General features: G+C 42.0%; 1 protein-coding gene across 3 annotated transcripts in view; it reads right to left on the reverse strand.

Annotated features, from left to right (window-relative positions):
- The window catches only part of SIPA1L2 (signal induced proliferation associated 1 like 2), a 235,821-nt gene that overhangs the window by 102,845 nt on the left and 119,706 nt on the right, over nt 1-13,270 (reverse strand). For all 3 annotated transcript variants that reach the window (XM_043543298.1, XM_043543299.1, XM_043543300.1), the window contains 2 exons: nt 12,880-13,068; nt 7,043-7,217 (listed from right to left, as the gene is read on the reverse strand). In XM_043543298.1, the coding sequence (XP_043399233.1) occupies nt 7,043-7,217; nt 12,880-13,068 (364 nt within the window). The remainder of the gene's footprint in view (nt 1-7,042; nt 7,218-12,879; nt 13,069-13,270) is intronic.

Below are 13,270 nucleotides of genomic sequence, written 5' to 3' on the forward strand. Positions count from 1 at the left end.
TTCTTAGTCAAATGACCATTGTCTGACAGGGGGAAGGCGTGAACAAGAAATTTACATTTCATCACAAGGACTGGTCAAACATGTCCATGAGAAACTGTTTGTCACCATGACTCAGCAGAGATGTTTCTAGCACAAGAAATTGAATTATAAAACGAGGGGAGAAAAAGTGTTTGACCTCACTCTCCTCCTCCATCTCTGCTCATGACATCAACGACTCTCAAAGAACTGACGTTGGGCACGGGAATGGGGTGGAGGGAGTCCTGGCTGGGAGGTTTTTCAGCCAGTACTAACAGCTGTAAGCTAACGGAGAGAAATCTTTCTGGTTTTAAGTTCACTTAGCTTGTTACGTTAGGCATTTAGCTTGCAATTTATCTTTTATTTCTTTTGTAATCAATCTGACCTTTATGCCTCATCACTTGTAGTCACTTAAAATCTCTTTTCTTTCTGTAGTCAATAAACTTGTTTCACTGTTTTATCTAATAAGTGTGTGGGGAAACTCCATTTGGGATAATAAAGTTGATGTATATCATTTTCCATTGATGAGATGACAGACTTTATATGAGCTTGCATTATTCAAAAAGGTGTTGGGCAATGCAACACACATTTCTGTGGGGAAGTCTGGGACTAGAGAATCTGCTGGTGTTCTTCTGCAGTGCAATTCATGAGTGGCTAACTAGTAGGACTCAATACTGTGCAGCTGGAAGCAAGTTACAGGCTGGAAGCTGTGTGTTAACTGGCCAGGAGTGGCTGTACACCAGTAAAGCAGTGTAAAAGGTATCCCAGGTTGGAGAACTGACGGGAGACCGCTATTCAGCAGTCCAGATTGTACTCTGGGAAATGTCAAAATGGGTTTCTTGCACATAGTGGACTGTAGGATTTCATTGTGGAAGCTGATAGGGGTGTTCAGGAAATTGATGCTGGCATAGGAGTGTTCTAGAATGAGTTTGATGGATGGATGGTGGTTGTTGACATTGTGGCGGAAATCTGAGGGAGTTTAGGTCATCTGTCCATAAAATGAAAAACAACATGCCTCAGGTATATCAGTTCTATATATCTATAGAACTGTATGTATATCTATATATCTATATCTGCATTTTTCCAGAAAGTTCTTCCTCAAAGTGGACCAGGAAGACATTGGCATATTGGGGAGCCATCCTAGTAATCACAACTGTTCCCAAGGTTTGGACAGTATTTGTTGTTGAATATAACGCTATTATGGATACAGATGAAATGGATGAGTTTGGCGATGCATTTGGGATGCAAATCTGAGCATCCATTGTCTTGTAGATAAATGAGGTAGGCAGTGATTCCATCATGGTGAGGGATGTTGGTGCATTGAGAGGTGATATCCACGGTAGCAAAGATGGTGTTCTGAGGGAGTTTGTTGATGTTGCAGAGTTTCTGGAGGAAGTCTGTTGCATCCTGGAGGAAATTTCCCCCTTGTTCAGTGAGTGGTTTGAGGATGGTTTTTTGGAGTTCTGATACTCCTTCAGTAAGAGTCCCTGGCCAAATATGATGGGTCTGCCTGGGTTCCCTTGTCTGTGTATCTTGGGAAGCATATAGAAGGTCCTTCCAGTGGGTATGTGGGGGATGAGGAAGTAGAGTTGCTCTTGGAGTTGTTTAGGGAAGAATTTAAGGATATCCTTAAATTTCTCTGTGAATTGTGGTGTAAGGTCTTTGTTCAGTTCTTTATAATAGGTCGTGTCAGAGATATGTCGGTTGGCTTCATTGATGTAGCCATCACAGTCAAGGACTACGATGGCACCCAATTTGTTTGACAACTATTTGGTGGTTGGATTTCAGGGATTGTATAACTGTCCCTTCAGCAGTGGAGAGATTGTGGTGGATGCGTTATTTGTTAAGGATTTCACTGTCAATTTTTTTTCCTGAGGCAATCAATGTAATGCAGGGGTGAAAGTAATATTAATCTCTTACCGGTACGGGGGCTGGCTCCGGGCCCCAGAAAGGGGTGGGGCTTTGGATGGAAGGGGCGGAGATTGAGGTCAGCATCCCCCACCAGCCCATCTGCACTGCCTGGCCCACACCGCCAAGGGCTCCGGCGGCAATTTAAAAGGGCCTGGGGCTCTGGCTGCTGCTGGTAGGGGTGGCAGTGGCTGGGAGCCCCAGGATCTTTTAAATTGCCAGCCCTGTGGCAGCTGCCCCTTTTGCACCCCCACATTTGTGGCCCTGCCTGTAGGCCCCTACCGGCAGGTCCGCTGCTGCAGAGTGGGCTGGGGGTGGGAGGCAAAAGGGGTAGTGATGTTAAAGTGACGGCAGCGCTTTAACATCTGCTGCACGCTGGACGGTACCGGCTTCTTAACAGTATGCTGTACTAACCCATACCGGCTGACTTTCACCCCGATGTAATGATCAAATTTGCGGTTTTGTTCACTGGTGGGTGACCAGTCAGATGATTCTTTTTGCTTATGACTGTCAATAGAAATATGGTAGTTGTGGGTGGTTGTGTCTTTCTTGTGAAATAATTCTTTGAGGCAGAGTCAGCAAAAGAATTCTTCTACTTCTTCACATTAGTATGGTATCAGGTTCTGTGGTAGGGCAAAATTTCAGTCCAGATGGAGAAACCAAATAAAAGGAGGCAGCCCAGCTCAGTCGGGCGGGCGACAGAGGAGGAAAGATGTACACTGCCAGCTCCTGGCAGTAGAGCCAGAACACCTGGACTACGCTCCAGGTGACTCACTGATGGCAGAGACTGCCAGGGAAGCCAAGCCACTGCCTGCTGAGGAGGCTGCTACCTGCTCTATGTCTCAGCCCAGAGGGAAGTAAGGTCTATAGACTGTTTGTTTGTTCCGCCTCACCCAGGGGCCATAGAGATTGACGTTTTGCCCAGCCCAGGGGGCTAATTCACCAAGTGCCACTGCTGCCCCAGCCAGGAGACTGCAGAACTCTAGACTGTTTGCCCTACCTTGCCCTGCCCAATGGCTGCAGCCTGCTTGCTGCTATTCCCCAAGTACTACTGCTTGCCTCAGCCAGGAGGTGGCAGGCTTCTAGACTGTGTGTTTGCTCCGCCCAGGGGCTGCAGTCTGACTGCTGCTAAGTACTAGTGCCTGCCCCAGCCAGGAGGCTGCAGGGCTTCAGGCAGTTTGTTGCGTCTGCCCTGAGACCACAGACTAGTTGTTTACATGACCCCGTCAGGGGCCGAGACCAACTGGGCAGAAATCAGCCACTTAACGGGGAAACCCGACCACAGGGTGACGGGGTGTACCAACCCCGCACTAGGCCAATGGGGGCACCCCAGCTCGACATGCAGGGCTCCCATCAGAGAGAGAGGAGAAAAAACAGAAAAGCGTCTTCATCCAAACAATGGCAGCAACAAAAGCAAGACCCCCAGTTCACTTCAGTGAGATATGAACTTCAACACTAGAGCAATTTCTTCCACCTTCACTTCCTTTTAAGGAATATAAGGAAATAAAATGTAAAAAGCTTTGTTACTGCCACTTTAAGGTTACATAATTAAAAGTAATGAAAAATTCAAGATGTGAAAAAGAAAGTTCCAAGAACAATGTTAACGTGACTCTGTTGCACATAGTATTTTCACTATTGTTTTTCTGTGTAAGCATGTAGCCTATGATATTACTATTTATGTTATAAAACACATCATGAAACATACGGGGTATGCAATGTGGCAGAATTAGAAATGCTGCCTTAATTTTTTCCATTTCCTGGTTTTGAAATTTCAAATTGTATGATTTTTATGTTGCATTGATGTATATTTTTGCATTTAATATATGCTGCAGATCTGCATGGAATGGTCCAGATACATCCAGTTACACTCATCAGAATAATGTGTATGATAAAAACCGGTAGACAGTGAAAACTGTGAAACAGATCGATTGAAGGATAAATAATCCTCTAGTGAAAAGGTCACATTAATTTATTTATAAACTTCTGAGGAATGGAAGAAAGGAATCAGTTTAATTAGTTACAGCACTATAAAAATGAAAATGTAAAACATCAACAGCAAATATTATGGTACCATTATGCCTGGTACAGGAAGTACAGTAACTCCTCACTTAAAAAGAAAAGGAATACTTGTGGCACCTTAGAGACTAACAAATTTATTTGAGCATAAGCTTTTGTGACCTACAGCTCACGAAAGCTTATGCTCAAATAAATTTGTTAGTCTCTAAGGTGCCACAAATACTCCTTTTCTTTTTGCGAATACAGACTAACACGGCTGCTACTCTGAAACTCCTCACTTAAAGTTGTCCCAGTTAACATTGTTTCGTTATTACGTTGCTGATCAATTAGGGAACATACTCATTTAAAGTGGAGCAATGCTCCCTTATAACGTTGTTTGGCAGCCGCCTGCTTTGTCTGGTGCTTGCAGGAAGAGCAACCCGTTGCAGCTAGCTGGTGGGGGCTTGGAACCAGGGTGGACTGGCAGCCCACCCATCAGCTCCCTGCTCCCCTAAGTTCCCTGTGCAGCAGCCGCCCAGCAGGCTATCAATTGCCAGGCAGTTCAGCTGTCCCTCCCCCCAATGCCATGTGCTGCTCCTGCCCTCTGCCTTGGAGCTGCTCCCAGAAGCCTCCTGCTTGCTGTGCAAGGCGGGGAGGTGGGGCAGAAACAGGGGTGCTAATGTCAGGGTATCCTCCTCCCCCTCACTCCTTTACCTCAACGGGCCATCTCCACAGAGCAGCAGGGGGACACAGGACAGGGCTCAGGACTGAGGGAGCTTGCTGGCAGCAGCTGCTGTCTCAACTTGCTGATCTACTTAAAAAGGCAATGTACTTAGAGTTGGGTCAGCGTACTTAAAGGGGCAATGCATGTCTCTCTCTCTCTCACACACACACACACAGTGTGGGTCTGTCTCTCTGCCATGCTGTCTCCCCACCCTCCATTTGTGCTGCCTTGTAGAGTGTGAGGCTACATTAACAACACTGTGTTAACCCTTGTGGGCTCAACCGAGTGACAGTTCATCATTTAGCAGTAAGGCATCCCTTGGGAAATATCCCACCCTCTAACTTCACCACCTCAACCAAAGGTGAAAAAAATTTCCCTGGAACCTAACCCCCGACCCATTTACATTAATTCTTATGGGGAAATTGGATTCCCTTAACATCATTTCACTTAAAGTAGCATTTTTTCAGGAACATAATTACAACATTAAGCGAGGAGTTACTGTACTGAAAAAGTGGCTAATAGAAAAAAAGGCAGGCCATCATAGAGCATTTTAAACTCTTAGTCTGTAGAATATGGAAAGATTAGTTTATTCTAACTGTAAGCTTGGCACTTCTGTGACATTCACTATGGTTTTCAGCAAAAAAGAATTATATGATTACACAAATAGACAACGGTCTACTGAAGCCAGAGTTATATATTCACCATAAAACCAGAGACAACTTTTGTCAGTCATCTTGATTTCACTCCCTTTCAGACAGCAACATAACATATGATAGCATATTTTCTGCACTATCATCTTCAACAACATACAGCAGTTAGTAGCATACCCGAATTATGTTACTAAACTCCGTGGGGCAAAATGTATCAGCTGTTTGCTTTCACAGCAAATCATGGTAAGTGTGCGCTGAGAAAATTGCAGGCACTAAATTTGATGACATCGTATCAGCATATATTTTGATATGTAGACTGTGCCTGATGATTTTCAGTCACACTCTCCTTGTGGAACATCCAAAAGATCATTTGGTCATTTTTTCCCTAATGTGTGTACTGATCCCAGAAGATTTAAGCCAGATCAAAGTATTGTTAACCAGTATATATATATATATATACACTAACAATATTTCTATATGTTAACGTCAAACGAAAGAAATGGATAATATTTTTCACTGAAACAGAATGTACTAACCATGCCATTATCAAGAACAGATTTGTATTAACATTATCCTGGCAAATCCCAAAGGAATGTGGCGGCCTTGCAAATCTAGCAGTAACAATAGTATTATTTCAAAAAGATACACTATGCTAATGAAAAATGCTCCAGTTATGTCATCTATAGTATTTTGGTAAATTCCAGTATCTGTTTGCAGGCCATGCCAACTTCAACAGTCAGGTTGGCTGAAAGTTAACACTTGGTAGATTATAGCAGAAATAAGTAAACCCAAGCAGTATGAAGCATTAAATAAACGTAAGCAGTAGAGAGATCTACTCTGCATTTCACCAAATCACGTGAATCTCATGTTAAAAAGATATCAAAACCACTTCAAACAAAAAGAGATGAGTTCTGTTGACCATACACCATCTTGACTAACTCAAATTGAGGTGTTCATAGTTATAAATTGATTGCACGGAGCCAGCCAGAACGTGTTAACAGCAATGCGCCAACAATGTGAGCTTCAGCAGAGTGAACTGTCATGTCCATTGTACACAGACTAGGTTGATATCCATATTTCAAACATATCAACAGCAACAAAAGAAACTTATCAGAAACTAAATATATGCAATAAATTTCTAATCCTTTTGCACTGTTGACCTATAGCGATCTATAGAGAATGAAACTGAAGAGCTAGAAACAAATGTCAAACCACAGAAACACCACAGCAATCAGGTATGTGTTTGGATGTTACATGAAGAACAGCAAAATGTTTGTCTTGTTGACAATACTGGGTTTTTCTTCAAAGTATGAACATTAATTCACAAAATCCTACATCAAATGAGGAAAACTGTCCCTTTTCCATCACTTCATCTTCAACAATATAGAAACTTTCACTTTTCCTTTTCAGACTAAGAACCAAGATGGTAAAATGTGAGTCAATGATATTAACATAGTTCTTTTTTCATAATTGCAAACATAACATAGGTATAAATTTAGTCACAAAGATACTACGACAAAGCAAGAGAAGATTGAAGCACCAAAGGTTTCTCTAATTGTGTCACAGTAAGGAGTGTTAACCTTTCAAATTTAAGGTATGCTGTATATAGCATCTATGGGAATTTAAATTATAATATAATCTTGCTAGTTAACTCCCAAGACCAGGTGCATAGAACAAGAGCCAGAATTTTAAAAGGTGCTTACCTTTGGAGAATTATAGACTTCTCCCACATGTTAGAATTACAACTTACTTTTATTGTCTAGCTGAGCTCTGTATTTACTAAACCCTTTTAGCCGTACTCTCTGGCCCAGAAGATCCAGGAACTCTTCAAAAGCAGGCCCTGCTGTCTCATTGTTATACATCTCTTCCTCTGTGCTTTGACCCGCTTTGCAATAAAGGACCCCAATCTTGTGCTGAAAACTCAGCTGAAATAAGAAAAGTAAAATTACAAATGGCAAAACATGGTAAGCAGTAAAACAAAAACAAAAAAAGTAACTATTAAAACTACTATTTTATTTCTGCAACAGCAGGAAAGGATTATTTAATAAATACGATCAAATAAAATATTTGAGAAAGTGAGGAAAATTTCTGATGCCAAAGATAACAAAGAAAACTATATTTAGCAAAGTCGACAGTCAGCATTCAAGCACAGACAGAATATGTTGATAAATCCTTGACTTTTGACTTCGCTATCTATTATATATAGAAGTGTCCAGTATTGCATGCTCTACAATTTTATATCTTTAATTGGCACTGGCTGCACAACTGTCTTCTTTCACAGTCTGGGAACACAGCGAGGAATCTATTTTTAGAGCCTTGCAAATGCACAGATATCTGCTTTGTATCCGTAGACTATTTTTGAGGATTGCAGCGTGGATGTGGATACAAATTTGGTATCCGCTCAGGGCTCTGCAGCCCACACTCACCCAAACAGAGTGGCTGTCACCCAGCCTGCAGGCTCCAATTCGGCTCTCTGAATCACGCAGCAGCATTCTGGGAGTTGGGCATTCTACGAATTTTAGTCTCCACCTTGCTCAGAGGGAGGAGGTAAACTACAACTCCCAGAAGGGAGTGAGCCAAGCGCCATTTTGAAGGTGGGGTAGTTCTTTAAACGAGCAAGCAGTAATGGCTACATGTATTAGAGCAGCCATAACTGCATAGAAGGACCCAGAATTGTAGCCTCCCTGCCCAGAGTGGGGAAGGTGGTATGGCAGGGGTGGAGCAGGTGGCAGGACAGGATGTCTCTGGGGAAAAGTGGGGTTGGGGGCTTGACACAGCCCTGTGTCCCTGCTGCGCAGTGACCTGTGGATAGGGTTGCCAACCCTCTAATCACACAAACACCCTTGCCCTGCTGCCCCACCCCTTCACCGAGGCCCCGCCCCGCTCACTCCATCCCCCCTCCCTCCATCGCTCACTCTCCCCCACCCTCACTCACTTTCACTGGACTGGAGCAGGGGGTGGGGGTGCGGGCTCTGAGCTGGGGCCGAGGGGTTCAAAGTGTGGAAGACGGCTCAGGGCTGAGCCTGGGGCAGGGGCTTCGGGTGCAAGAGGGAGTGCGGGGTACAGGCTATGGGAGGGAGTTTGAGTGAGGGAGGGGGCTCAGGACTGGGGAAGGGAATTGGGGTGCGGAAGGGGGTTGGGGTGCTGGCACCGGGAGGGAGGCTCGAGGCTGGGTGTTTGGGGTGCGGGCTCCGACTGGGCGGTGCTTACCTCAGGCGGCTCCCGGTCAGTGGCACAGCAGGGCTAAGGCAAGCTCCTTGCCTGCCCTGGCCCAGCGCTACTCCCGGAAGCGGCCAGCACATCCCTGCTGCCCCAGGGGGCTCTGCGCGCTGCCCGTGCCTGCAGGTACCGCACCCGCAGCTCCCATTGGCCGCAGTTTCTGGCCAATGGGAGCTGTGGAATTGGCGCTCAGGGCAGGGGCAGCGCGTGGAGATTCCCTGGCCCCCCTCCCAGCGGCCACAAAGACGTGCCTGCTGCTTCCAGGAGCGGCGCGGAGTGAGGGCAGGTAAGGAGCCTGCCTTAGCCCTGCTGTGCCGCTGGACTTTTAGTGGCCTAAAATCTCCCACTTTGGCTTCTGTAGCCTCTGGGAGATAGAGCCCAATTCCAGGAATCTCCTGGCAAAACCAGGAGGGTTGGCAACCCTACCGTGGAGCTGTTTAGAGCCCTGCAAATCTGCAGATATCCACAGACAATTTTTGCGGCTCAGATGCAGATACACCTTTTTGTATCCGTGCAGGGCTTTATCTATTTTCAAATACTTTTAGCTTTTAAACTTCAGCTAGTTGGTCCCCTGTACGTCAAGTGCTTCCCCATTCCACCTTTCTAATTATATGAGAACAGCCATTTAAAAGACATGCTTCAAATGAGTACTGTAAATAGGTTTTCACAAGATTAATTGTTTATATGCATCAATAAATTTTTTTCCTCATATGTGTCTTTTGCAAAAAAGTAATTTTCTATTTTCTGACCATCTTCACATGGAGAGATATCTGTTATATGCACAGTGTACTGTAAACTAAAAATCAGACTGCAATTGAATGTTGTTAAAATATCAATACTAAAACATTGTTAGATTAGATGGGATTATTTTCTTGAGAAAAGTATTGACTTATTTTTTGAGCTGGATTCATGAGACAACAAATAGGAAACTCCCATATGAGTGGATTAGTCCTGTTAGTCTTTCTACCAGCTATTAGAGCTTCACAAACTGACAGAGATCATCAGTCACGCCAGATTCCCTTAAGACATTTATCCATACACACCTTTCACATTTACTATCAAGTTCTAAAGTACTTCCTTAATCAAAATTCAGGACTACTGTCTAGGTCTGTAGAATAAAGAGTAAATAATACTCTTCCTGTCAAAGCACACTCGGGTGACAAAAATCTACTTCACATTAGGCATTCATGGGTGTGGTATCACGCTCATGTTTTATCATGACAACTGGTAGGAAAAGTCATGAGCTACAAATGGTAAAAAAAAGGCAAGCAATGAAAATATTGCAAAAAGAATCAAGTGTCATGAGAGTGACTTTAAACCTCAAATTACCTTTATCTTCCCATTTTAGCAATAGCCGTGCTGGTACTAAATGACTGAGCAGTTATGAAGAGTTAAACTATGTGGTTTGTGTGCTGTTTTTTGGGTTTTTTTTTAATAAAGAAAAACTCCTCATCACTCCTGGAGGAATAAAATCTCCCACTGCCAGTTTACAAAACTGATCTTTTGTGCCATCATGATGTCACTGCTTTTCTGAGCTCCTGCACTGTTTGTCTCTCATGCAGCCTAGTGTTCAACTTGGCAGCACTCAAGATGATCAGTAGAATTGGCTTAATTATCACAGGCACCCACCACATACAAAAATCCTCAAATTTCAAAAACTCATGGATATTTTTTAAAAACTCTGGAAAGAATCAGATTCTATGCATCTCGTGACAAAGAATGTAGCAAAACGTCCCTTGACTTCTATTGGGCCAGAATTTCACAACTGAATAAACATCAGTATAGTTATGCTTGATGAGAAGCAGATCACACTCCATTTATTAAGGGAATGCTTAGATGACAACTTCAGGATCTCTATCCTGCACAGTTCAACTTTTTGGCTGCGATGTTCAGAGGAACCCAGGGAACTGGGGTGCTCAACATCAACTGAATTTCAAAGCAATTTGAGTACTAATTCCCTTGGACCCCTTTGTAAATTCCAGCCTTTGTGCCAGAGAAGGGTGAAAAGATTCCCATGCAATAAGAACATACACCATAACCTATCACCTGAAAAAGTACAATTATTAAAAATATTCCATCCTGATCTCCAGAAGAACAGGTGGCTTTTCCCATAAAACCTATGGTCAATCCGAAGTTGATCTAATTGCCTGTTTCTCACAACAAACAGGAAAATACAGATTTATATTCTTGAAAGAGGTTAATCATTCATTTCACATCTATTTTGCTATTGTCATCATGGGAACAACAATTTACCCACAACAATTACTATTCTCCATAAGCCATACTAGATTTCATTGGTCACAAAACCTTTGGTAGAAAATGAGAGGAAACAATTACATGCAAGCACTGGCTTCCAACTGTGGAAAAGCTTGAAACAAACATTTCCTACATACCAGTCTCTCAAATGACTATTACCCTGGTGACCAAATTAATCCACTACACCATGGTTCACATTTAAAAAAAAAATGTGGCTGTACAGCCAGCCATCACCTTCAGTTGCCATGGAAGACTATTTGCTTGATTAATAAACTCAATGCATTAAACACCTAAGAGGATTAAAATCATAAAAGGATCTCATGATAGTTCTATACACAGCTTTCTGTATTTGCCACAGTAACTATCGCAAGATAAGAAGCATTAAAGAAATATTAAAATAATATATTCATACTGATGACAGCACATTTCACAACAGAACTGAATTCTCAATACTAAACATCAGGCACCAAAAAGGAAAAATGAGGAGTGTTGTATCTCAAAGTCACCAACTATTACAACATAACTTTGGTTTGTTTGACTGCTTTATGCTTCCACAATGGACACCCAAATTACAGTCTCGGTTTATGGTTGTGGGTGATGGCAGTGAGTTCTATAAATGCACCATTCAGTTTGTTTAAAGAAGGAAATGCCTTACATTGCCCCAAATGTGATTCCACTCTGGCCAATTAATATAATTGATATTATGAGCTGGAACTCACTTGAGTTTAAACAAAAAATATAGCTGTAAAGATGTAGAACCTGAGGAGCACTAAGAGTAAAAATTGGCTGAATGCTCCTGATTTCCTTTACAGTTTTTCATGAACTCTGACAGACCAAAGGAGAAAGTAAAAACATTATGCAAAACACACATTCAATTTAAAAACATATATTTGGTAATTTATTAAAAATTCTTTTTCTCCTAGCAGAGCAAATGAGGTGGGAAATATAGAGGAAATGGGTATGCAGAACTGGCTTGACATTCTCATAGCTAGGAACTCTCTATTGATCTACAGCGGCTCTGTTACAACTAAAAGAGAAGACAGAAGAATGCCTTGTATACACTAACATGTTAGACACAATCACTATTTCATACTGAATTAATACTGAACATTAAGACACGAGTGTCACTTTTTTTGCATGTACAATGATCATTTATTGAAAATTAAAATCTTAAACATTCTTTGCATAGGTGTACTAAAGGTATTCACAAGCTAGTCCTTCACAAATTATTCAGACGCAGCAAACATGCTTGGCAGTCTTTGAACAGAGCAGGTTCACCTTACTGAACCTGTTAAATCTCACCATTATTCACTCTGAATTTAAAGTGTACATTTGTTTCATTGCTGATGCAGTGTTAACCTGTTAGATAATTCAAACAGCTGAAATTCTAATTGAGACTATCAAACATTTCACTCCACTGATAAGATTGCTACAGTGAATAAGCGTGTTAATTATAAGTTATAATATGAAAACTAACCTGGGATTCATAGGACTATGATATAAGTAAATGTTATTTTTAACTATAATTCATCTGATTTTCTGAAGTGCTGAGCACTTCCAGCTGCCTTTGATTTCAGTTTTAGATGTAGAGGCTTATCGTGATTTTATAAATCTTTAGAATTTTACCTACTCTGTCTTTAAGAAATATACACTGGTTAACCTTTATGTTTATATCCAATATTTGGGCATAGAAAATATGGACTTTAATCTGTGAAAACCATTTTTGTGAAAATTTTAAAAACATAGCACTAACTATATTCTCTCCCTCTTTTACTCTTGGGATTCTCTACAGGCTACTTGGTCTTTCCCAAGTTGCAAATCAAAAAAGGCATATTGCTCGGAAAAACAAATTATTGTTCAAGTAGTTGCAACTCTGGCAATAAGGCATTTTTCTGGAGTCATTGAACCATTACCTGTCACTATTCTCATTTTGTCATTAAAAATACTCAGCTGTGTGTGAACTCTTCTTGAAAATAGAGCAAATGGCTGTTCAAGAGAAAATATATTACATCACAAATTCCTGTTTATTTACAACACCAACAAAAGATTTAAGGAAAAGGTACATGTTCTTTCAAGTGGATAGTCTTTAGAGAGAAATCATATACTACATACCCCTTGTTCGTCCAGTTTAAGCAGCTGTTCAGAGACTTTGGGTGAGCTGGAAGCCTGCCTCAGGCACTGAATGCTCAGCTCTGGTATTACATATTCCAGTACCTCTTTGAGAGGCAGGCCTCGTGCTGTGCCATGTCTAGCAGTAGATGGTATGGCATCTTCTAATATTGCTCCTCTCAATGTAGTAAGCTGCAGCAAGAGTGGAAAACCTCATTGAATATTTATAATTCTAACACTATGCTATTAAAATACAATCTTCAGGCTCTGAAGTGTGGGGATGGGGGGGAGAGAGATACACTTATGTTTAATTCATTGAGGATAGTGCAAAGGTTAGTGAAGCAACTTAAACATTAAAGAGGAAACAGACACTTGCAACTTCTAAACAAAGAAG

The sequence above is a fragment of the Chelonia mydas genome, chromosome 3 (assembly GCF_015237465.2).
Source record: "Chelonia mydas isolate rCheMyd1 chromosome 3, rCheMyd1.pri.v2, whole genome shotgun sequence".
Lineage (NCBI taxonomy): Eukaryota > Metazoa > Chordata > Testudines > Cheloniidae > Chelonia > Chelonia mydas.